Source organism: Myotis myotis, unplaced genomic scaffold, assembly GCF_014108235.1.
Source record: "Myotis myotis isolate mMyoMyo1 unplaced genomic scaffold, mMyoMyo1.p scaffold_m19_p_13, whole genome shotgun sequence".
Classification (NCBI taxonomy): domain Eukaryota; kingdom Metazoa; phylum Chordata; class Mammalia; order Chiroptera; family Vespertilionidae; genus Myotis; species Myotis myotis.
In genome coordinates, this window is record NW_023416317.1 from 7,082,469 (window position 1) to 7,108,004 (window position 25,536).

The 25,536-nt window shown below is 44.9% G+C and overlaps 1 protein-coding gene across 15 annotated transcripts in view; it reads left to right on the forward strand.

The window, feature by feature from the left end:
* Positions 1–25,536, forward strand: part of MAGI1 (membrane associated guanylate kinase, WW and PDZ domain containing 1) — a 577,726-nt gene that overhangs the window by 543,910 nt on the left and 8,280 nt on the right. For 5 of the 15 annotated variants that reach the window (XM_036331640.1, XM_036331630.1, XM_036331631.1 and 2 more), the window contains 9 exons: positions 2,759–2,975; positions 5,116–5,199; positions 7,815–7,906; positions 9,826–10,018; positions 12,455–12,745; positions 15,790–15,993; positions 23,627–23,720; positions 23,843–23,903; positions 24,789–24,932. In XM_036331640.1, the coding sequence (XP_036187533.1) occupies positions 2,759–2,975; positions 5,116–5,199; positions 7,815–7,906; positions 9,826–10,018; positions 12,455–12,745; positions 15,790–15,993; positions 23,627–23,720; positions 23,843–23,903; positions 24,789–24,932 (1,380 nt within the window). The remainder of the gene's footprint in view (positions 1–2,758; positions 2,976–5,115; positions 5,200–7,814; positions 7,907–9,825; positions 10,019–12,454; positions 12,746–15,789; positions 15,994–23,626; positions 23,721–23,842; positions 23,904–24,788; positions 24,933–25,536) is intronic. The other 10 variants (XM_036331632.1, XM_036331643.1, XM_036331645.1 and 7 more) reach the window with 5 other exon arrangements.

The following is a 25,536-nucleotide window of genomic DNA, read 5'->3' on the forward strand; positions in this document are numbered from 1 at the left end:
AAGGGGAAGGAGATCCTCTCTGTCGTTCATGTTTTCTGACTCTGGAGTCTTTTAACTGCCGTCCGAACCTGGTTCCTGATTTGGGAAACACCAGGAAGGCGGCGCCCTGAGAAGGTGCCTTAAACTGTGCCGCCGCCTGGCATGCTCCCACACCAAGGGCGTCTTGTCTCCGGGGGAGGCAAGAGGCAGGCTTTGACCTTCGGGGGCAGAAATGAGATCTCTGGCCCTGAGAGTTCACTGCAGGGATGGGGGCGGCTGGAAGTTGGCTGAACTGGTTCTGTTCCAAGTCTTCGGAATGCTGACCCGCGCAGGTCTGAGCCGAGCGCTTTATCCGCAGAAGAGAACGATGCTCATGTGGGTTGGTGATGGTGTTTGTCACCCCAAACACTGCCTTCCCCAGAGCCGCTGTCCTTGACTCTAAGTGAATCAAACCCCACCTACAGGGTTACCGGTGCCTCTTTGCTAGTTTAGAATATGGTCCTCAGGTTTCTCCCACGGACACACCAAGTAACATTTTAAATGGTCTGTCTTGCCTTCATTAAACGCACATCCAATTTTCTTCAACTTTGAGTCTTTGCCAGAGCCTGATTTCAGAGTGGAATCTGTAATTGTCAAGGGCAAATGAAGCTTTTGTCCTCCTTGGACTTTCTTCAGATGCTTTTTTTAAATTAAGGACTGGAAGGAGAGGGGCAGAGAGACCTGCAATTTAAATGAAAGGGACCTGGGAAATGTCCATTGATATGGGAATGAAACATGGAGGCTACCTAGGGAGGAAGCAAGAGTGAGCTGCTGGTAGAATTCCTTTGTAAGACCAAGGGAAGATTTTGACTCTGCGTAGAACTTTAGAAACCCAGACTGCTCTCAGTCAAAGATCTTATAAAGTGCTTGGGAAGTGTAAGCTATACAAGATCTTTAAGAGAAGACAGACAGCCCTTCCTGTCCTCTGTCCCTTGAGAGGGCTCTTCGGCAGGTAAGTGTAGGGACATAGCACCTGTCATGTGAGAGGCAGGTTCCAGGGTTTTATTTTGAATGGGGGAAACTAAACACCTGGGCTTACCAGTCTTTTACTGGAGAAAATAAGAACTGAAATTATTTCAATTCCCCCCCAGTATTTTTCCTCCCCCTACTTTTTTGCTCTCCGTTCAAAGAACATTTCATAAAATGAGAAGGGTCATTTGCTGGGCAGGTTTTAAGGAACACCTGCTTATTCTGTTGAAATTTAAATGAAGTTCTTTACCTTTGAATACTATTTGGACTTTGGACAGGGTGCAAATCAAAGAAGGCTGACCCCTGAGGTCAACCCATATATAAAGTTTGATGTCAGTTTTTAGCCAACAGTAGTGTGAGGAGATCACCTAAGAATTATGGAAGTTCTTCATATAATAGTTATTTATCCACTTCTAAGTTCAAGTGCACACATAATGATTCTAAAAGCTCTGATTCTCACCCTAGCTGATTTGGCTCAGTGGATAGAGCTTGGGCCTGTGAACTGAAGGGTCCCGGGTTCAATTCCGGTCAAGGGCACATTTCTGGGTTGTGGGCTTGGTCCTCAGTGGGTGGGTGGGTGGGGCATGCAGGAGGCAACTGATCAACAACTCTTTCTCATCATTGATGTTTCTATCTCTCTCCTCCTTTCCTCTCTGAAATCAATAAAAATATTTTTTTTAAATAATAATGAACAACATAAATAGAACCAGAGTCATAGAAGCATCAAACAGACTGTCCAACCTATGAGAGAAGGCGGGAGATGAGGGGGTAAGAGATCAACCAGAGGACTTGTACGCATGCATATGAGCATAACCAATGGACACAGATGGAGGGGAGCGGGGGGGAGTGAGGGCATGTGCCGGGGGTGGGGGCAGCTGGGGAGAGGTCAATGGGGGAAAAAGGAGACCTATGTAATACTTTAAAAAATAAAGAAATTAATTTTTTTTTTTTTAAAAAAAAGATCACAATGAAGGAAAAAATTAAATAAAATAAAAGCTCTGATCCCCTTTCCTTGGAGTCCAGAGTTTTGATGGCAAACAGTTAAATAGGAGTCAGGTATTTATTATCGAAAGAATAATGAAAGACGTGGATTCCAAAGAAACATTTTACCGCTGATTATATTGTGTATGGATATCATAGCTTTACATTTAAACCACTCATGGTATTTTGTGTCACATTTTGTCAAAAAAAGTGGGGATGTTAAAACGTCATAAATGAGCCCAGTGTCTTCGCCAAGAACCTACGATGAAAACTGGATTCATGCTGAACCGGTTTGGCTCAGTGGATAGAGCGTCGGCCTGCGGACTGAAGGGTTCCGGGTTCGATTCCGGTCAAGGGCATGTACCTTGGTTGCGGGCACATCCCCAGTGGGGGGCATCCAGGAGGCAGCTGATCGATCTCTCTCATCGATGTTTCTAACTCTCTGCCCCTCTCCCTTCTTCTCTGTAAAAAAATCAATAAAAATATATATATTAAAAAAAAATAGATTTAAAAAAAAGAAAACTGGATTCATTTTCTGCCACTGCCCAGAGAGCAGTGTGGTTTGTGCTCATGTCTTTGCACCTGGCCCACCCCTCTCTCTGTCTGCCAATCGCTTGGGGATTTGTCTGCATTCAGCATTAGCTGGAGGAAGGTGGAAGCCCACATATTGTTGATACATTTGTGTGTGTGTGTGCACAGAAGTGCTGAACAAAGACGAGCTGATAGGAAACACCCACTCAGAACCAGTAATAACCCTCTCGTCTTGCCCCTCTCACTCGCTTCCTTTCAGCAACCACTGGAGAGAAAAGACAGCCAGAACAGCTCACAGCACAGCGTCACCAGCCACCGCAGCCTGCACACGGCCTCCCCCAGCCACAGCACACAGGTGCTCCCCGAGTTCCCACCTGCAGAGGCCCCCGCTGCAGAGCAGACCGACAGCTCTGGGCAGAAAAAGCCAGATCCTTTTAAAATCTGGGCCCAGTCCAGGAGCATGTATGAAAGCCGACGTGAGTAGACCCCGGCTGCTGTCTTCGGGCAGCCCCACCTCCAGGGCCCCAGCTTGCTCTCGGGGCTTATTAGCAATAGGCTTTCCCTGTGTAGACGGCATAGAGGTAAGCCGAGGGGAGGGGTGAGAGCGTGTCAGCAGTGATCGAATCTGCCGGCTTTTCCTGGAGGCTCCCTCAGGCCGTCGGCTTGGGGAGGGTAGATGCGGATGGCCATCAGGTCCAGGGCCCGGTGGGCACGGGGTTATTGCTCCTTTCCGTTAAAGGAGGTGGCAGGTAAGGGCTGCCGTCCCGTTAGCTCTTCCCCGCGTGGAGATGGCACACGCTCTTGGGAAACAGCTCTGATGTACAGGAGAGCATGAAGTGACTGGCTTGGATTGCGGGAGTAATGAGAAAAAATTAAATTATTCCTTAGTGGTCTCTTAGTTTTTAAAAATGCTGGTAATTTTTTTAAACCAATATTAGCAGTCTTTCTAAACAGTCCCCATAAAAAGAAAAAACAACAACATTGAGTGGTCTGTGCATTAATTACTGATACTGCAGTCAAACGTGTTCCCCTGGCTTTGCCTTTTCAATAACTAGGAACTAGCGAGGGCACACACCGTGACTCTGTGGCTCCTATAAACGAAACATCGCCTTCGTGTTTAATTTCTTACCTTTATGATGAAGTGACTTCCAAAGACTATCCACCATAAACAGTGTTCATGTATCTTATCATTATTACCAGTGAAAGTTCCTAAAACGCTTCAGTCTTAGCACATACAGCGGGCTCTGCTTTGGCCGCTGCTGTTCCTGGCCGTTTCTCATGAGTACGATTGGTCAGGATGACGCAGCTGTGGAGGCCGTGTGCTGATCAGTTTCTGCCATTCCCTAGGTTGTTGTTGTTTTTTCTTGTCTTTTGAAGAAAAACACAGTGTGTAGCTCAGATGTGATTCGCTGCCCCCTTCCCCCGAGATATTAAACTGAGCAAAGTACTCCAGGACCATGGAAGGCAGCGATCGTATCTTACCTGCGCCCTTAATCTATGCCTTCCTTTGTGGAGAAACATATTTTCCTTATATTTCATTTTACTGAGAAGGGCAATGTGGAGGTTAACACCGTCTCTGATTCAGTTCCTTCACGTGGTCTAAGTACTGTGCAAACTACCATATTCTTGATATGGCATCTGTCACAACAGTAGGGTCAGGTGAATCGATCTGCAGTGCAGACGTGTTCATGAATCCCTTCGAAGGGCTTACAAGTTTAATTAAAAACAAAGGCACGCATGGAAGTCCTTTAAAAGCCATGTTGCCTGTTTGGTATTTTTTTTTCTAGATAACATACCTATTATGCACGTGTTTTTAAAAATGGCACTGGTACAGTCTTACTCGTTAACATTCGGGACCAGCTGTACCCACTGGTGTTGACTATAAAAGGAAGTTTCAAACTTCCCGCTGGCGTTTCGCCCGCTCACAAATAGTTTGGAAAGAAAGCCTGTCAGAGCTGCCCCGTTAACCAGAGCAACCCATGCTTTTGGGGAGACACGCTTGCACAGCTGGAAGTGGTGAACGGGCTGCGTTATCAGAGTCCGTTTCAGGAGCTTGGGTGTCGTTCTAGACACTTCTTGTTTGTGTGTGTGTTCAGACCTCGGCAGATCTGATGCTTTGTGCCTCTACATGGAAGGCTGTTCTGTTGAGCTGCCCAGAATTCATCTGAACAGGTCTTAGCACAGAATGAATCCCACCAGGAACCTGGTCCTCTTAAATAAATGCTGTCGTGTGGCAGTTACAAAAGTATACCTAATTTTTTTCAAAAGGAAATAAGGTTTTAGGCAGATTTAAAGTTTATGGCATGGTTAGGACAAGGCCATACAAGAATGTGTACGGTGGGGTTCAATTAAATATGAAGAGTCTAATACGGTCATGGGAGCTCTATGAAATGCTCAGCGGTACAGTTGTGAATTCCAGCTTTTTGACAAGAAAAGCACCATGAAAAAAAGAAAAAATAAAGCAGAATCAAACTGCAATCTTTTAAAATCCAGAGCAGCCATGACCTTTACTGTGAAAGCTCAACTGCACGCTCCTTATCAATCAAAACGAAATTAAAATGAACTGAGAGAAAGCACATACATTAAGCTTTGCAAATTGTGAAATTAATATTCCAGCTATGTCACCTTCGCCTGCGTCGGGATTGAGCAAGGGTGAAAGAGAGAGAGAAATCAATTCCACGAATTTTGGAGAATGTCAGAGTAAGGATTCGCTGAAAACTTTTATTTCTCCATTCTATTCATTCTGTTTGATGTTCCCATTGGTCGGGGGGCTGGGGGAGGGGACGGGACACAGAGGGGAATGCCAGGAGCCAGTGTTTTGGAATTCTTGTTAACCAGGCATAGACCAAAGACCAGATGAAAGAGAGAGAGACGGCATGGGTTTGCCAAGGCCGGAAATGTGGCTGCAGGAATGGGGGCACCAGGAGGCTTCTTCGCAAGCCTGGTGATTCCATCCGTCTAATTAGCAAAGGAAGTCTTTTGAGCACTTTATTGTGTTGTCACTTACGTTCCCAAAGATTGACTGCTGAGATGGCCTCCTATGCAAGGGCTTAAAGGTGAAGAAAGCTGGACAAGATTCTCCTAGCTCTTTTTGATGTAGCCTCACTCTAAAGAAAGACAAAGGGATATAAACATCAGAAAGATGGCTCTACCCTGCCGTCTCCTAAAAATGTAATTGTGATGGAATCTGCCTGAAATAAAGAAGAGAACTAACCATTTGGGAGGAGTAGTTGAGACACCTCAGTGCCGCTGGCGGCAGAGGACACAGAGGGAGGAAGTCTGTGATCCCGTGTGTCACCGACGTTTACGAACTGTGTGCATTTGGTCGGCGGGAGAGGAGTGTGATTGTTAAGGAGCCAAAAGACTTCCTTCGCAGCATCCCTACGTGTGGTGTACTGTGCTTGTGTCTGTTTTCCTGGCTCATCATTGCAGTCCTCAGCATTCTTGGTGTCGTTGGGCATCTTGTTTTTAAATAAATTTGCCATTTTCCCATTGATTCTAAGGGAGAAACAAATGCTTTTTTCCTGTGGACTAACCTGTATGATAGGCCTAAGTCTGTTGCCACAGCCACCCACACCGTGCTAGCTTACACCTAAATGAGCTCTATAAGGCAGAACTTGCTACGTTTGGTGTCATCGTAGGACGGGCATGTGCTCCTGTGAAATGATGCTGAGAAATGGTTTGGCTGGAGGTCTCTGCAGAGGCTGTTCACAGGGAGGCTCAGCAGACTCCGCACAGGCTCTGCCAGGAACCCGGTGCGCCGGGACGCACCCAGGGTCCATTTTGGTAATAATCCTGCTTGAGTGAACCAACAACAGAGGCCCAAGTTGATTTAATTTGTTGTTTCCATGCGTCTGTTACACTAAATACCCTGTAGCCAGACACTCAAACGGAAAGAAAATAGTGTTACCTTAGCATGCTTAAGGAAACGTAATTCTCAAATCTCGTCTATGAGAGTCCTACGCTGTAGCTCCACTCCATGTCCCTGGCGCTGGGAGCTTAGCTCGCGAGTATAATAAGAAAGCGCTGGGTGAAAAGCACTGCTCAAAGCCCCGGCATTAAGACAGCTCAAGCAGAAATATCAGAGTCAGACCTCCCAGCCTTGCTCTTCCCTGTTTATCTAGCTGCTGCTTTCTTGGCACATTCATTCGCTGTACGTTTTAAGCCTGTGGGTGAGTCACTAAAAAGGGCCCTTTCTCCAACTTGAAGTGCAAACACTGCCTCCTTCTCCCTGGCCCTTTGTACAGAATTGGAGAAGAGAATTAAATGCTTGGGTCTGCACACCGCTGCAGCCCCAAATGCAAGTACTTAAACCAGAAAGTCTGCAGAACAATATTTGAAAATCTCGTTTAAGATTCACTGCCACTAAACTACATTTTTTTTCTCTTTAAATAGAAGCTGTGTCATTTATAGACTATATAAAGCACTATCTATTAAATAAAAATTAAGTAGAAATAACCCTTTTTTATTGCCATAGTTAGGTAACAGTGGTATATAGAACAATTTCATGTACAATAAGAATGTTTCCATGGAAATTACTTTTCTTTTTAAAAATGAGATTTTTTATTTTAAAACACTGAAATATTGAATTTTAAAAGTAAAATATCAAGTTATTGGATAATAAATTAATACTTTTAATGATGAAATATTATAGGCAAATTCTGGAGTAAAGCAGTCACTCTAACAATGAAACATGGTTCATTGATACAGAACAATTTTGTTGTTACCATTAATCTTAAAGATATCGAAGGCTGGAGACTTTTGGGTAAAGTACTGAAATCTTAGTAAACTTTGCAAATTTAGAAATATTAGGATGTTTAAGACTAACTTATTTTTGGCAAAAATGATCTAAGAAGTTAAATTATTGGCATCGCTGGCCTTGATTACTTTAAAGAAAGAAGTGTTTTTTAGTTTGGTTGGTGTTTTTAATGGAACATTCTTCACCCCAAGCTCCTTCTTTTAGTTGATGGAGCATCAGGTGACTTACCTTCTGAGTCGCTGTGACTTAGCAGCTCTCTTCCAGGCACCGTGGGCGGCTGTGGTGATTGCAATTCATGCCCCTGCTGATCCCTGGCTTAGTCAGGGATAATGGCTCGGGCTTGGTTAGGAATTATCAAACAGTGATTAGTCCTTTGAAAAAACTTAGTGCTCAGTGAGGACTGCCACTGTCCGCCTCGCCCGCGTCCTGTTGTTTGTTGCCTTGTCTGTGTTGGAAGACTGTCTGCTCAAGCACTCAGTGTTGGGCCTGTAGCTGTAACCTTAGGGGTGTGCTGCCTTGTATCAGAGAAATAACCTCTCTCTTCCTTCCCCTCTAGTTCCAGATTACCAAGAACAGGACATCTTCCTCTGGAGGAAAGAGACTGGATTTGGATTTAGGATTCTGGGTGGAAATGAACCAGGGGAACCTGTGAGTCTTTTATGTCCCTCCTCGCCCCCCCCCCAACCCCCCTCTCCCCCCACCACACACACAGTGCTGGCAGCAGTAACAAATCCCCAAGTCTCGAGTCCAGCCAGGTGCCACACTGACCGCCTGGTCCAGGCAGAGAGGCTGTTCCTTGGGTCTTGTGGAGCTTTTGTCTTGAGGGAAAAGGGACTGGTTAGAGAACAGAAAGAGTTCACCCACCCGGCGCTGGCAGAGCCAAGCACGGACACAATTGCAGTGGAGACAGACTGGCTGTTTCATTATGAGTGCACCACCCAGGAGAACTGGAAGCTGATGCTCAGAGCCTGGACTCCCCGGTGGTGTAGGACACAGATTACATAGGGCAAAATCCCAAGGCCCCGTGTTGGAGGCTCAGAGTTGTGCTAGGGGCTGACCGTCGGAGCTGAGGTGAGGGCGAGGAATTATTTTTTCAGATCTCGAGGACAGTGTCCCTCTGTCTGTCTCACGGGGAAGCAGCCAGGGGGTCGTTCCACCCTAGGGCTCGGGAGCTGAAACCTGGCCCAGAGCAGGGTGTCACCTTTATCCTGCCGGAGGCCCAGGCCCATGACCATTCGTCAGGCCCGGCTCCTGTCTTCCACTGCCTCAGGGGTTGCTGCTGGGGGGAGGGGGGGGGGGGGAGAGGCTAGGTCTCCGAGGGTTAGAAAGAGAGACATGATTTCCAGCCTAGGATTATAGCTGAATTTAATCACAGTCATAAGGATCCTTGGTTTCACTATGAAAGTTTGTGTTCATGTTTGTGAAAAGTGGGAGCTGCTATCAAAGAATACGAAGCCAAAAAGCAAAAGGAATCGGGATCCAGTAAGAAAACAATGTGATGCTCTGGCCAGTTCTGCATTCTGAGGAGCACCAGGTTGAGAGATTAGAAAAGGTTGGGCCCAACTGTCTTTACAAAAGGAGAGAAAGAACCCCACACAAGCGTTAGGAGACATTTCACCTCGCGGGGCCTCATCCTGAGAGTAAACTTAGTATTACATCACAGAATCCTTCTGAAGGGGGAAAAGAGAACTAAAGACATGTATTGGTAATTCCCTCATCAGAATAAAATAACTGTTACTGATTGAGTGCTTACTCTGTGCCAGGTGCTGTGCCACAGGCTTTTAACATGCACTCTCTCATTTATCCTTCAAGTCCATGAGTGTTTCCCCATTTTTGAAATCATCAAACGAAGACCCAAAAGGTTAACTGACTTGCCCACGATCACAGAATTAGTAATGGAAGGACTGGAAAGGGTCTGATTCCAGGGTCCATATTCTTAACCACTCACCTGGCAGAGCTCTCTGTAAACTATGCATGTCACGCAACGGTAGCGGTAGCATTGGCACCTCAGGAGAAGGCAGGGAGAGCACAACTATTTTAACTAAAGCTGAATGGACGGTAAACATAAGGCACTAAATAAAGGCTGCTTGGATGCGGGTGCTGAGAGGACAGAAATGCAGATGACAGTCCCCACTTGCTTGATTCACTCCTTCATTTAACAGTCTGTTGTGCACTCGCTATTGCGAGGCACAGCGCTGTGTTTTGAAGAAAAGCAGTACCACTATTACAATTAGCAGAGTTTTCTGAAAGGCTGGTTCGTAAGTGGATAGAAAAGGAGAAAGGGTTTTGCAAAGGAAAGGAATGAAGTGTTTTATTTCTGCCAAGGAGAAAAAGAACCATCACCACAGAGAAGTGTCTGGGAACCAAACAAGAGAGAGTTCTTTCTCCACCACGTGAGAGCTGCTGTAGCACCTAGCCCAGCGCCTGGCATCCCGTGGGCACTAGGAAGTGTTTGTGGCGCGGATACAGACAGGGATGAATTAAAATGTTCCCGGAGACGTGAAGTCTTTGAGTATAATAGCAAATGAAAAGGTCGCTGTTTTATCTGTCATCCGATTGCTCCACAGATTTATATCGGTCACATCGTACCACTGGGTGCTGCTGATACGGACGGCCGCCTGAGGTCTGGGGATGAATTAATCTGTGTGGATGGGACACCAGTCATTGGAAAGTCACACCAGCTTGTGGTCCAGCTTATGCAACAAGCTGCCAAGCAAGGCCACGTCAACCTCACAGTGCGGCGGAAAGTGGTATTTTCAGGTATGTTCCTCATTCATGCCTTCAGGCAGGGCATGGTCGCTCTGTGCACAGACAAGGACCCCTTCCTGTGCCTGCCTGCCTCCTCAAGCATCTACTTTACCAAATGTTTGCTAATGTGACTAAGCTCAGAATTTCCAGGTGGTTTGCTTCCCTCAAACCCTGCAGAACTGTCATTCAAAAGTACTTCAGTGTGCCATGTGTATCTGTTCAGCAAAGACTTCTAGAAGGAGGTCAATTGAAAATATGTTACCTCCCCCAACACCTTGCCAACTAGAACTTTATCATCCGCTTCATTTGATGATAACTCTCAACAAAAGAGGTCATTATGACAGTCAGGAGAATCGGACTTTCAAATTAAGAGAGCAAAAATTAAGTTGTGCTCTATTATTGACAATCGTGTGTTAAAGCGAGATTATTTTTCTCGCTTTAACAAGAAAGGGGAAGTGTTGCCCAGTTCTAAGTCATATTTGATTCTTCCCCCTACAAGCTTCAAAATACTACATATCTGTGTCCATCTCGGACAGTCCCTCCTCCCTCCACCTGCCTCCAGATTTTAGCTTCCCTCCTTGCCATTCTTGTGAATCAGGGTTTCCGTCTGTGTCAGACCCGCCACTCAGTGACAGCTCACTGTGTGTCTGCCCTCGCCCTTCTCTCACCAGCTCCCTGGGAGCACACTCGGTGGTTCACCTTTGTCTGCAACCCCCTCCCCATGTTTAAGACAGAACCCAGAGGCAGTGGAAGCACATTCAGGGCTGTATCAGTGGAATTACTGAAGAAGTGTGATGTCACATAGTACCAGTTCTCCATAGTTTTAGTATTAGTGAAACAAATACTGAGATAAAATCAACTGGCACCTTATTTTTAAAAAAGTGGTGTAACTCATTTAAATCCTATATAATTAATTACAGAAGGCGTCAGATTCCAGTGTGGGAGAGTCCTGCCTACTGCAGCTCTGGAAACCACTGGTAATCAGTTAGGTTCCGAGGCCGCCAGGGCAGGCCAGTCCGTCTTTCTTCACATAGTGTTCCCTGCAGCCAACAGCAGTCAGAGTGGGTTTTGAGATGTGGTGAGCACTTTTTTACGTCACCAAATAAAAGTAGTAGAGCAAAGTGATTTTTATTCCAGAATTATTTTTAAATCCTTAAGTATTTGGGGTTTTTAGCTCTGGGTCAAAGATATTAAACCTATTAAAAGACAATTTAACCAGTCACAAAAGGACAAGTGTCATATGAGTCTACTTTCTTTTTTTTTTTTTTTTAATATATTTTATTGATTTTTTTACAGAGAGGAAGGGAGAGAGATAGTTAGAAACATCAATGAGAGAGAAACATCGATCAGCTGCCTCCTGCACATCTCCTACTGGGGATGTGCCCGCAACCCACGTACATGCCCTTGACCGGAATCGAACCTGGGACCTTTCAGTCCGCAGGCCGACGCTCTATCCACTGAGCCAAACCGGTTTCGGCCATATGAGTCTACTTTCATGAGGCACTAGGCAGACAGGTTTATAGTCCAGAAGTAGACTGGTGGTTGCCAGGGGCTGCGGAGCGGGAAATGGTTCAATGGCCTTTAATGGTAGAGTTTCCGTTTGGGAAGGTGATTGGGTTCTGGAGATGAAGGTGGTGATGGTTGACAACAGTGTGACTGTGCCTAATGGCACTAAACTGTACACTTAAAAATAGTTAAAAATTTTATGGTCTCTGTATTTTACTACAATAATATGGAAATCTATGAGAGGAGGAGCTTTCCGGAATACATACAGTCTTACCCAAAAGCTGAACACACATTTTGTTTTTGGCACGAAACATGTGTTGGTTTCACCAACTATTGTGGCTCTTTAGGAGTGCTTTACCCTGTCACCTGACCTAGCCATCAAACTGGAGCTGCGTAGACCGGGAATTCTGAGGGTATTGGGTTGTGATGTGCTGAGTACATCAGTGAGCCCGGCGCCCTGGGGAATCCCCCAGGTGTATAGTGTTCCTGCCGGATGGGAAGTTCACAGCAGGTCCTGGAGAGCTGAGTAGAACTGAGACTTGAGGGTAATGGCACTCTGAATGTGCGGCCAAGGTCAGGCCTCGGGCGAGGACGGGCATCGTGGTGTGGGCCAACCTGCACTGGCTCTGCGTGACCTGTGGTTTATGCGGGGATCTCTCCGAGTGCGAACCCGGGTGCGGGTGCGGGTGCTGAAGTGGCCGGTGCTGGAAATGAGACGCGATTCGGGGCTGGTGCTTTCCCCAGGGATCCGCGCCAGTGGAGACGGGAAAGTCAATACTTTTCTCCAGAAGCTGCTTGAAACCCTCGAGCCTGGGTTCTGTGCGGCCAGGCTCATTTCCCGGCTTCGCGCACGCGTGGAGCTGGGGGCGGGGGGGGGGGGGGGGTGAAGGGTGGCGGGCGCTGGGGGCCAGATCGGGGCCTGAGAGCGCACCTCCTGCACAGCCCCCAAAGCCGAGCCGGAGGTGCCCTCGCCGGCCTCGTCGCACCACAGCAGCACGCAGCCCGCCTCGCTGACGGAGGAGAAGCGCACCCCGCAGGGCAGCCAGAACTCGCTCAACACCGTGAGCTCGGGCAGCGGCAGCACCAGCGGCATCGGCAGCGGCGGGGGCGGCGGCAGCGGCGTGGGCAGCGCCCTGCAGCCCTACGACGTGGAGATCCGGCGCGGGGACAGCGAGGGCTTCGGCTTCGTCATCGTGTCGTCCGTGAGCCGGCCCGAGGCGGGCACGACCTTCGGTGAGTGGCAGTGCCCTTTCCAGGGTTTCCGAGGCGCCAGGCAGGCGGTCAATATCTCATTAACAGAAATGCCTCCCTGCTCTTCGCTGCGGGTGATTAAAGTCTTAATTGGGATGCAGTTTGGTAGCGTTTCCCTCCGGAAGGTTGGGGGGTTTTAACCGTTCAGCTTCCATTCTGAATGCGTGTTCACACACGCACCCCTAAGCATGCTGACATCTGCACGCGATGCGCAGAGCAACCCCTTGATGTCGAGAAATTCTCGCCGGGGAGATAGTAGCATCTGAAGGTCTAGGAGGTTTTTAAGAAGCATATGGCTGTAAAACTGCGCAGGAAGTAGAGGTGTAAGAAGTAAAAATATTACATGAAATGCCCTTTCCACCTGATCTGTGTCCTTTCTCTACTCTGTCCCCATCTGAAATGTTTCCATTTTAAGTAAATTTTGCTTTTGCCTGATTAACAATCTAATTAAAACCTGAGGTCATGTGTCTTCTTGCCCTTGAATTCTAGCAGGAGTGAGTTTCCCACCTAGCCCAGGTGTGGGGGTTTCAGCAGAGTATTTTCACCCTCAGGTTACCTCTCAGCAGACAAATAGGAAGCCAGCGGATTCCAGGAACTAGTAATCTATGAGTCTGTTTCCGATTGAATGGATTATAAGTATGTGCTCCAAGAATGATCCCCCTTCTTCATTGGATAAAGTAATTTGTTATTCCCCACGCACATTTGCCGGTGAATATAGAATGTGATGGGAGGCAGGAGGGCTGTGCAGGCTTTGAAATGTACCTCAGCTCTATCCCCAAACGCCTCACCTACAAGGAGTCTGAGGACCTTGCTGGCTAAGATCAGCGAGGTGGTCCATCCCTTTACCTTCCTGCGTCTGAGGAACCCCCTTGCCTCCATGTAGTCTCTGCCCTTTCCGTCCTGCGAAAGCCGGTCTCCCTACGGTTTGGCCACAAGGAGACAGTCAGCAGGTCTGTGCATGTGTGGCTGCAGTAACAAGCACCCATTACTAACAGTGCTTTGTGAGCTACTTTAATAATCCGTGTCATGGATGGGTGACATGACATCAAGGCAAGGTGTTTTTTGTTTTTAAAATTAGTTTTGGAGACTTTTCTGCTTAATTTAAAAATAAGAAGAAAGGCAGGGGAGTGAGAACTCCCAAGTTATTTTCTTCAGATCCATATCTCAACTGTCCCCATGCACCCTCTGGTATTCTCAGGATTTCAGAATTCTGTTTCACTTTGTAGAAAGAAGTAGCAGGTATGTCCGGTGGGAGGCTATGTGTTAATGAATATAGACTGTCTTCACTCACAATTGGTCTTTGATTGTTTTCCTCTGGTTCTTGCAATGAATGTATGAAACTGTCCCTAATACTTTGCATGACACTTCTGTTCCGAGCTATGCAGAGCTTTCCTCACACCTGCTGTTTGATACCTTTCCCATGCGAGTTGTCCTTGGAGATGGGCAAAACTTAACCAAGACCTTGAATTAAGTGTGGAAGCTTTCCACCACATCTGCCTGTGGTATCCAAAACAACTGTTTAACTTCCTTTTAAAAAATTCTTTCGCCATAATGTTACATCCAATAAAACAAACTCAGGCAAATATTCTGAAATTCGGACTTACAGCTCCTTTTCCCACACATTTTATCCTCAAGGTTCCAATGACGCTGGGAGAGCCTACTCAGTTTCGGGGTCTCCCATGCTCGTTTTGTCACCCTTTCCAAAAGGTGTCTCAACTGCTTACCTGTCTTCAGAGTCCCCAGAAAGACAAATTCCCAAGAAACATTGAAACTGAATATACGATTAGCTGAAAACTCTGCGTCAGGCTTCGAAGCCCGTTTCCCACCTCTCTCTAGAAGTTAGCAATACTCTTGGTTGAGACATGGAATCCCTCAAAGTGCACAAAAAACCTTCCTCTTCAAATGCACTCTTTCTGGGTTTTCATGTTGCAAACGAGTAGTAGCTGACGAGGAGAGAGGAAATGATTGAAGAAACAGGGTGAGGAATGGTTTGAACCTAGCTTTGTGTGGGTCACCGTCCTCAGGCTGAGTAGGTACTAGGTTAGTGATGGCGAACCTATGACACACGTGTCAGAGGTGACACACGAACTCATTTTTTTGGTTGATTTTTCTTTGTTAAATGGCATCTAAATATATAAAATAAATATCAAAAATATGTCTTTGTTTTACTATGGTTGCAAATATCAAAAAATTTCTATATGTGACATGGCACCAGAGTTAAGTTAGGGTTTTTCAAAATGCTGACACGCCGAGCTCAAAAGGTTCGCCATCACTGTACTAGGTCTTCATAGTCCCTTGTGGGGGTTTTTGTGAGGATGGAGGAAGATTTCAGAGCTCATGAGCCATTGGGCCCTACCCTGAAAACACGAGATAGGATGGTTGAGCAAAGGTCATGAAAGCAAAAATAGATGTCAAGGTTGGGGGCTGTCTTGGCTCATCACTTGCTTTTCTAAAGCTTTCGCCATTCTGGAGAGAAGGCAGAAGTTGAAGTGTTTGTCCAGTAGGCATTCTCAGATTGAATCTTTGGTGCTAGCAGATCTCATGCCTCACCAGACTCCCAGTGATTATTCTTCTAAATAGAGAAAGAACAAAACATTGGCAGAAGCTTAAAGAACAGCTGGCAAAGTGGCGTGGTGTGCACACAGAATGTGTAGAAGCACCCTTCCCAGCCCTGGGGTCACATGTGAAGTCCCACAGTCAGTCCATGGCAAGTTATTTGGGGGGCTCTTGAGAATCTCTGAAGTTGTGAAATACCCCAAGTTTTATAACTGATGTAAGGAGGGGAGCGGGGATTCCCCATCATTTTGAATCAGGAAACCACTGCAGGTCAGGGCAGTGGCTTCTCCCACGGATGCCCTGAATGTTGCCAATGTTTTGACCATCGGCGCAGAGCTCTCCTTTAATAACATTTGCTTAATGCTTTAATGAATTAACACTTAACCTTCTCTTTCCCTTTTCAACCCTTTTTCTCCTCCCTGTACTATATTCCCACGTAACTTTAAAAAAATTAAAACTCACTATCAAAGCAGGCAATGCATGTGTGGCTATGCCTCACAAAATAGGTCGGATTATTGAGGGGAGCCCTGCTGACCGATGTGGCAAGCTGAAAGTAGGAGACCGGATCTTGGCAGTAAATGGATGTTCCATCACCAACAAGTCCCATTCAGACATTGTCAACCTAATCAAGGAAGCGGGAAACACAGTTACCCTCCGCATCATTCCCGGGGATGGTAAAGTATACTATTGTGTCTATCTCTTTCTTTCTCTATCTCTGTCTCTCACCTCTGTGTCATTGGTGTTCATGTAATTGAATAGTGTTGATTTAGAGGCAGCCTTATCCATCCCTAACTGAACAGAGCCATCAAACAAATGTGAGCCATTGTTACTAAACCTTTACCTCCCCTTCTTTACTTAATCCTCTAGCCCAGCGGTTCTCAACCTGTGGGTCGCGACCCCTTTGGGGGTTGAACGACCCTTTCACAGGGGTCGCCTAAGACCATCCTGCATATCAGATATTTACATTATGATTCATGACAGTAGCAACATTATAGTTATGAAGTAGCAACGAAAATAATTTTATGGTTGGGTCACAACATGAGGAACTGTATTTAAAGGGCCAGAAGGTTGAGAACCACTACTCTAGCCCTTAATACCTACTTTGCTGCAGATATAAAAACATTTCAGAAAACCCTCAAGTTTTCCCAATTTATTTTGGTTTTGGTGCCCGTGTCTTTAAAACAATAGAATCATTTGAATACAGGTGGTAAAGGTCTCCTGATGTTCTATCTGGACATCACTGAGGATTTTTTTTAAACAATCACTAAATATATGTGTAATGTGGTGACATCAGAGTCTACATAATGCCAGTGCAGAGCCAGGGGTGTCTTTTCAGAATAAGCGAATGTGTCAAATGTTTTATTTCACTGGAAGAGTCTTAGGGTTTGTGCATCCTTGATTTATTGCTAATTTTTACCTGTGAATGAAGATATAATTAAATCTCTGTAATTTTTGTTTAATTGTTGGTTATATGTATATTAAACTAGGCCCATCCTTGTTTGGTTGGTTGGTTATATTCAAATCTTTGGTTCTTTTATGGCAGTGGTGATCCCCACCCCTTGCACCCCCCAACCCACCCTCACTCCGGGACATGTGGCACTGTCTGGAGTGAGTGCTAATGGCATATAATGGGTAAACCCAGGGATGCTTCTGAACATCTTACAGTGCACACCGCCCCCCACAATGAAAAGCTATCCAGCTAAAATAACAATACTCATTGTTATTCATATTTAATAAAAATGAAGCTGATACCTCACTAAATATAGATTCATCTGAGAATTAAGTCCTATATATTGAATTCATTCTAAGCAGATTTGGCTCTTGGGAGAAAACTGATACCTGTCCCAAAATGTTCCAATCCTTTTTTTTCCCTCTTTTGCTATGCATGTGATAAAATAAAATATACAGGGTATCCCCAAAAATGTATGCAAACTTAACAGCTGATCGCTCAGTTGATGTTTCTTTCTTTTCAGATTTAGCCCATTGGAATTAATAATTATTCAAAGTGTATATACATTTTTGGGGATGCCATGTATATTCTAAAAGTCAGCGAGTACTTCTCAAGACGAAATGTGGTTTTATGGAGCTAGTGTCATAAAAATTCTATGCCACTGATGTATAAAAGAAAATAATTAAAGTAGATTTTTATCTGAAGGTAATTCACCAAATGAATATTTGTATATATGAATTGTTAGAACATGAGCTTTATAGTTTAAAATTCAATTAGTATAGACTGTGCCTTTCAGAAAAAGTGAGTCCAAAATTGAACAGTAACACTAAACATTGTTGGTTCCAAGACAAAGAACTTTCTCTGCACCAAAAATACCTCACCTGAGATGTGGAGGGAAATCAGCTCCTTGAATGGTGGTGTGCTTCAGCCTGCCTCCCAGGCACAGTTAGGGGAGGAGCAGCTGGTCTGGAGTCAGCCCCCAGTCACCAGGCTGGGAAGCTGTTACAGTGTAGGAGAGTGACCACAAGTGGTAAGACACAAGTTCCTAATGGAAGGATGAAGGAAGCCAGAGAAATGAAGGAAGAAATGGTTGAGAGAGCCCAATGGAGTATATAAATTCAGACACAAGGACAAATTTCAAAAACTATCCAAAAGAACTGGGCATAGGAATTGACTTGCTGGATCTATGTTAGTCAGTCGTAATGTAGAAATGAGGAAGTCAAAAAAGGAAGGAAGGAAAGCACTCCTTGAAGGAAGGGCTTAGCGAAAGAATTTAAAATCAGGAAAGACAGGAATATGCAGAAATACCTTATACTGTGCACATACTAGGTGTTGACCTAATTTTTTTAAAGTGCAATGAAAAATATCTTTGGAAAACCTGAACCAAAAAAATATAATGCAAGGTGAATTATCAATAACAGTTGTCAATAAAAAAAAATTTTTTTTTTTCTAAACTTGAATACTTCAGAAGCATAAAATTCAGACAGACTGTCTTGGTTAGAAGAAAGCAAGCATTGAAGTTGATACAATATAGTGAAGGGCTAATGCCCTGTGGAGGCTGTGATTTCATTGAAGACACTATAGGAATTCGTTGCCATGGTGATAAAACTCTCCATCAGTTACTCTGTAAGTTTTGGAGACCAGGAGAAGGCAGTGGAATCCAGCAGAGGGTGGATTTGTGATACTCATCTTTTAACTGGGGCAAAAAAAAATCACTTTCTTGAAGATTACAGTTGAGGCAGGGGAGTTAGATTTCTGGGGAGATGCTGAAGCAATCCAGGAGGGTTTTGCAAACACCTAGAAGGCAGAGAGTGAAATTCATGGTGGGTCCCTCTCTGTGAAAGTGTGTTGGCCATGGCAGGTGGTGAGGGAAGGTGCCTCTCTGTGTCAGGGGCCGCTGGCCTCCTTCAGATCCTTCACTCTAAGGCTTAATTCTTCAGGGAGCCAAAGACAGTTTACTTCACAATCCTCGTGAGGAGACAGAAGTTCTTAATCAGCGTGGTTTCTTAAGCTCTGAGAAATCCCTCTTGTCTGGAGAACTGTTCTCAGAAACCCTACGAGGCACTTGAGGAGGATGCATTCTTGGTTGGACAGTGCTTGGAACCCATTCTGAATCCACTCCTTTATCATACTTACATTGCCTAATTCTTTTTTCTTGTCATCATTCACCTTTATTTTTTTCTCCAACTTCACTAGTTTTCCTCACTCTGTTTCTTCTTCTCTCAATTCTCCTTCACCCCCTTCCTGCTCTTCCTTCTCTCCTCTCTCTCTCTCTCTCTGCCAGCCCACTCCAATTAAAGTTCTGTGACACTGTTGTTAGAAGGCCTGCCTTCACGGATGATGTTGGGCAGACCTAGATCAGGGGAGTTCTCACCATCTCTGCTTTTACTTCCTCTGGGGCCAAGGCAGGGCAGAACATTTTCTCCTATGAGATAAAGGTAAGAGACAGGAAATACATAGTGACATCACAGAAAGGCCCAGAGAATAATTGAACATACTGAATCTGAACTTGCAATCTGACAAGTCAACCACACCTGATTCCTACCACTTGTGTCGTATAGGATTACCCTGTGAAGTCTGGATACCCTGACTGCGCCAGGCTAACATGGACCCATCAAACTGAATCCAGTTCAAGATAATCAGAATATTTATGAGCTTAAAAATATATGATCATAAATTTCCTCACTCTGCTGCTTTTCTCCCAATTCTCCTTCCTCCACCTCCTCCTCTTCTCTTCTCTTTTCTCTTCTCTTCTCTCTCTCTGTCTCTCTCTGTCTCTCTTTCTGCCAGCCTTCTCCACAGTAATGATCACCTTGTCTCAGAGTATTTGTTTCATAGGAGGCAGGGCTTGGACACAGGTATTGCTGTCTCCTTGGAAAAGACACAGACTAGTGTAAGTTTATCTTAATAGAAGGCTCTAAGGATATGATGCTAACATAGACTCAGGCAAAAGGAACAGCTTCCAATCATACACATTTTTAAAATCTCCCAAAGCTTTTCAATTATTGCTGGGACTCACGTTTTCAAAGGCCTTCTTCTGCTATTTGTGCATTACAGTGCTTAAGAAAGGAGGGAGTGCATCCTTTGTTGGTTTGTGCGGCTTTGTAATGTGGATTCCGGCAGGGCAGCTGAGGAAGTGCAGGGGAGCAGGTTAGAATTGGAATCTGGTGGTGGAGCTCTGCTGAAGCCCCAGAGAGACAGCCTGTCGGGAGTCAGGGCCTGGCTGAGCACAGCGGCCTGACAGCACCGCAGGGCTCCCATGTGCGTTCTTGGTGCACGGCTGCCATGGGAAGAATGGCGATAGCCATTTCCATTGCTCTGAGGGAGCTGCAGTGGGTGTAAACACTGTTTAATGAAGGCTGTGGGTTACTTTCTGGAATGTATCATAAAAACAGCCAGTCTGGCTGTCTGCCTTGGAGTTTTAAAAGCCAAATACATTGCTGCCCCTTCGTAGTACTGCTGCTGGAACCTGCTCTTATATCAGAGCCCTGGGTTTAATGGTTTTGCTATTACTGGGCAAATTTTGCTTTGGGCTAGAGCTATAAATTTATGACAGTGGGCTTCACTGCCATATTTTAAAAAGCTAGAGAGAATCTCAGCACTTCACGTCTTGGTTAATCCTAACTGAAGACTTGAAGCTGCCAGGGCCTCCAATGCTCCCTGATGACCTTGGACATATTACCTGTCTTTTCTAAGCCCCATGTCTCCATCTGTAAATGGGGGTACTAATGGCACCTGTTTCATTGAGCTGTAAGAATTAAATGAATTTAATACAGTTAGCACAGTTCTTGACTCATTGTAAATGATTAGGAAATAGTGGTGGTTTATAGGTTAATAAAAACAAGACAATTTAGGAAGTTCAAATAGCTATTTGCATATTAAATGTTAATTTTTAAATTGCTTAAAGTTTAGCTTCAACCCCAGATTTGCATATAAGTAGGTGAAAATAGCAGGTGAAGGTTAGGAAGAAAATTAATAAAAATAGTTGTATGCGTATTGGGTAATCATCTGTTGAATCTCAGCAAACACAAAAGCACAGAAATATAAAAATGGTGTGAAATGGGATGTGATCTGCCTGGGAGACTGGTCACTGAGGCCACACATGCACCTGAGAGGCCTCACAATTCGTTGGTATGTTCACTTTAATTACAAGGAAACATCCATATTGGTTTCCTGATTATGATTTCCCCAGGGCCCGAGCAATCTTCTGATTTCCCAGAGAGTCTCCATAAAGTTAATTACAATGAGTAATATCAGGTTTTTTAAAAGGACCAGTACACGTGCTTGGAAACTCCTGGTGAGTCGTAATGAGAGGCTGCGGCCCTAGTGCTCTGTGCTCACACAGTAGCGGGCCTGATGAAAGATCTTACCCTTATCACTTTGGCTGTACCACGTAACCCAGTTGTAAAGATATGCTTTTAATAGTAACGAACACATGCTACCATAAAAAATATGCTCATCATTTTGGGGGCAGTTTTCATGTTCCAGGCACTATCACACTTTTCTTTCAGATAATCTTTGCACCAGTTCCCTAAGACACAACTGTTACCCACGTGTGCAGTGGAGGAAGCCGAGGCATAAAGTTTAACTTTGCTTATGCCCCGGCCAGTAAATTGCAGAGCTGGGATACAAAGCCAGATAGTCTGACTCTAGAATCTGACCTGGTTACCATTATGCTAAGCTGACCCCCAATAACTTGAGAAGCCCCACCTCCCCAACTCAGAGGGCTGCAAGGCAGCTGACATAATTAAAGGCTCGCTCTCTCCTTTACTCTCTCTAAACATGTTCTCAGGTGAGGATTTCTTTAAAAAGGCTCGGGGCGGGGGGGGGGGGGGGGGGGAGGTGGCTCTGAGGAGTCCACGGGAAAAGAAAATGCAGACATGCAGAAACATTTCTCTCTGTCACCTGTTATTTCTCACCCTTAACTGACCACGTGTTCCTTTTCCCTCAGAATATGTAGAAATATTTGGCGAAATAGATTGTGAGAAACATTGTCCTAACCCGTGAATAAGATACACATTTCAGTTCATTTGATCTAGTTACATTTTCCTTTTCTCCTCACCCAAGTATATGCTTTTTTAATTTTTTTAGAGAGGGGGGAGAGAGAGAGAAAGAGAAACATCAATCACTTGTCTCCTGTATGCACCCAGACCGGGGATTGAACCTGCCAATTAGGTATGTGCCCTGACTGGGAATTGAACCCACAACCTTTTGGTACATGGGATGGTACTCCAACCAGCTGAGCCACCGGCCAAAGCAAATTACATTTCTTATTAATCTTGTAAGAAGTAATAATTGTGGGCTCTATGGCTGGAATACAAACTAGTCACAGCTTATTTCAACTTTCTCATTTTGCTAAGAATTTAAATAATTTATACAAGTTCCACAGCAATAAACAAAAAGGAGAAGCATGGCAAGGGCCATAACTTCAGTAAATGTGTACTGAGTGCTTACTATAGGGCAGGTACTGTACTAAACATTTCATCTGCTTTGATCCAAGAGAAGGGAATTACTGCATCATCCTCTTCTGGCAGATGAGGAAATTCAGTCACACGGCTAATGAGTGGGGAAAGGAAGATCTGAACCTGGGTTTAAATCTCAAGCCCTTGCTTTTAACAACTATGTGTAACAGCAGGAACACATAATGGCAGATAGGCTACAAGTGGTTGGGATTTGAGGGATGTCTTCTCACCCGTGACTGCAGTGAAAAGAAATGCAGTCCTGATATCCCAGTTGGTGAGACCTGACATATTTTCTCATAGGAACTTTGTTAGACATGATGGGGAGGTACATGTATCTGACAAACATTGAAGTGCCTCTGATTCTAGACTTCCTATCACACTGTGAATTAAACAGGCATTTATAGGCAAATCTTAGACTCTAACCACCATAGTTAGCATTTTCTAAAATAGAAAATTTATGCCATGCTACAAACAGTCAACCTAAAAATAAATAAAGTACAGCTTGCTCATAGTCACTTGCTATCTGCCTTGATCATAATGGAGAAACAATTCATAAAAGAATACATAAGCATTACTATATGAATGATTAAATTTGACTGTGTGTGTTGGTGTGTAGCGTATATGCATGCTCATGTCTTCAACATCTGCATCTCCATACTTTAGAAACTAATGAAGTTGCTTAGGTATGTGGTTAGTGAAGAAGAAAATCAATTTACATAGGAATATAATCATAGCTATTACGTTAGGGTGGCTTCATGATTTATACAGCTTGTATTTACAAGCTCCGGCTCTAACAAATGCAAGTTTTTAAATTAATTTCTCATAAGTGATACCAGATGAGATCTGTCAAGAACTCCACATTTTCAGTTGCACTTCATTAAAAGCAGTGGACAAGAAGGTAGATGGTGTGTGTGCGTTTAACAAGATGTTAGCACACTTCTAATTTTAATATTCACATGAGGAAATTAAACATAGTCACTAAATATTGCTAATACATTGCAGGAAATGTTAAGAAAGGTGTATCTAATGAGTCTGTCCAATTCTGGGAAATAATTCTGGGGATACAGTGTTTTGATGGGACTGTCACTTTTAGTTGGCGGGCAGAGTGAGAGATACCTGCCTTGGCTGCAATTTTAGGGTAGTATTTTTTTGGACAAACTTTTTATTTGTGGGGATGTCTTGTTGGGAGAAGGGTAATGGGGAATAAATGGCTCACATCACAGAGTATCTTTAAATGATAATTCAAACTCTTAATTGTTTAGAAATTCAAGTCAGAGCTGCTTGAAATGGTTACAGAGAAGCCCACCTGTCCCTCAGATACAGGGCTTTGGCACCCCCCAGTATGGGGGTGTCTTCTCCAGGGTCCTCATTTTGTAATGCTGTCTCATCCTGCAGAGTCTTCGAATGCCACTTTGCTGACCAACGCGGAGAAGATCGCCACCATCACCACCACACACACCCCTTCTCAGCAGGGGGCCCAGGAGACCAGGTCAGGCCCGGCTTTGTTAGTTTAAAGGCAAAAAGTAGCTCCTGGCATGACGACACTCCTCCTGGGTTCTGTCTCAGTTTCCCCACAGGTTGTCTTTATATTTATTTCTCTCACTTCGGCAGGAACACCACCAAACCAAAGCCGGAATCTCAGTTTGAGTTCAAAGCACCCCAGGCAACACAGGTGAGGCCGTTTCTCTGTTTGCTTTGCTTTCCACGTTTCCTTCCGGCTTTCTGAAGCTGTTTTTATGAGATATTTTACAAGGTACCTCAATTAAAATAAATAACCTTTTGTGAGGGGATGTACTGAATACGTGCTCACATTTGGTTGTCTAGGAAATGACATTTTACTTTACTACCTTTGAAAAATATTCCCAGATATCCTTTTCCAGGGGAGGGGGAGGACAGGGGAGGAACCAACAACATAAAAAGCTGCACTTGGTGACCTATCGAAGAGCGAGAGCAAAACAGCTGATAGCTACTCATGGTGTTCACAACCGCATTTATGCCAAGAAAATACCTTTTTCTTAAGGTGTTTCTCAGATTCGTGAATTTCAGGGGGGACCCACAGACCTAAATACCTGAACCATACAGGGTAACGGAGGGGGCACAAATAATGGCAGGTGAAGCAAATTTGGGAAACACTGTCTGTTGCAAAGTTAAACAGGTTCCTTTTCGATTGGCCTTCTGAGCCTTTTGATACCCTAACAGTGGACGGACACTGGCATTTTGGGGGTATTGGGCAGGGAGGTTGAACTTCCAACAATGTGCAGGGTATCGTGTAATGAATTTTCCTGCCATAGATGGCGAATTGCAGCTTCACTGGTTAAATTTTAACATATACATGTTGGTGTGCAGTCTACAGGCACACTCATGAATGTTTTCAAATTCTGGATCTTCAAACTTCTCAGGTTAATGGATATTAATAAACAATCGAAAATCTGCAAGAGGGGGTAGTGATGGTGCCTTTTGGTCAAATCGGCATAATAGAGGATGTTTGGGAAGAGATGGAGAGAAAGGGGCGGGTGTAAGTTCTCCTGGAATGATTCCATTTCATGTCTTGAACTAGGAGCAGGATTTTTACACTGTGGACCTGGAAAGAGGAGCCAAGGGCTTTGGCTTTAGTCTTCGAGGGGGCCGAGAGTATAACATGGACCTCTATGTTCTGCGCTTGGCAGAGGATGGTCCTGCCGAAAGGTGTGGAAAGATGAGGGTAAGTTGGAAGAGGAATCCGGAGTAGATGTTAATACGTCATCGGCGGTGACTTTTTGACATTATATGGCTAGAACCTTCTTCATGAGAACTACATTTTCTACAGCTTTCAGGATTCTTGAGATGCATGACTCCTATCCGAGCGTAAATCTCTCCCTGAAACATAGTTAGCCGGAGCTGCTGAAGTTAGGTGAACCCCTTCTACTCTTTGAGGTTGAATGGATTAAAATTACTTAAGAAATTATTAAAGGAGGTATTTCTGAATCCCATTTCCATCGTTGTTATACTTAGTCTCATGAGGCACACACATCCCTTCGCAGGAATTCCTGGCTGGCCCAGGATGCTGAGAGCAGGAAGCCTGCGGTTCTGCAGGCTCTGAGTGGTGGGCTCCATTCCGTCTCTGGCCGGTCACCCACCCTCTCACCTTAGCCTCAGGAGCCCGCTGACCCTGCCTCAGCAAAGGCACCACTGCCCCATGGCCTGGCTATTCGGGGTCACTCTGTAGAGGTCCGAGCTGCAAAATTTAAATACACAAATGCAGGACCCACTCTGCTCTGTTTAGATAGATAGTATCCGCTACTGTATATGAGTGCGTTGCTCTCCCG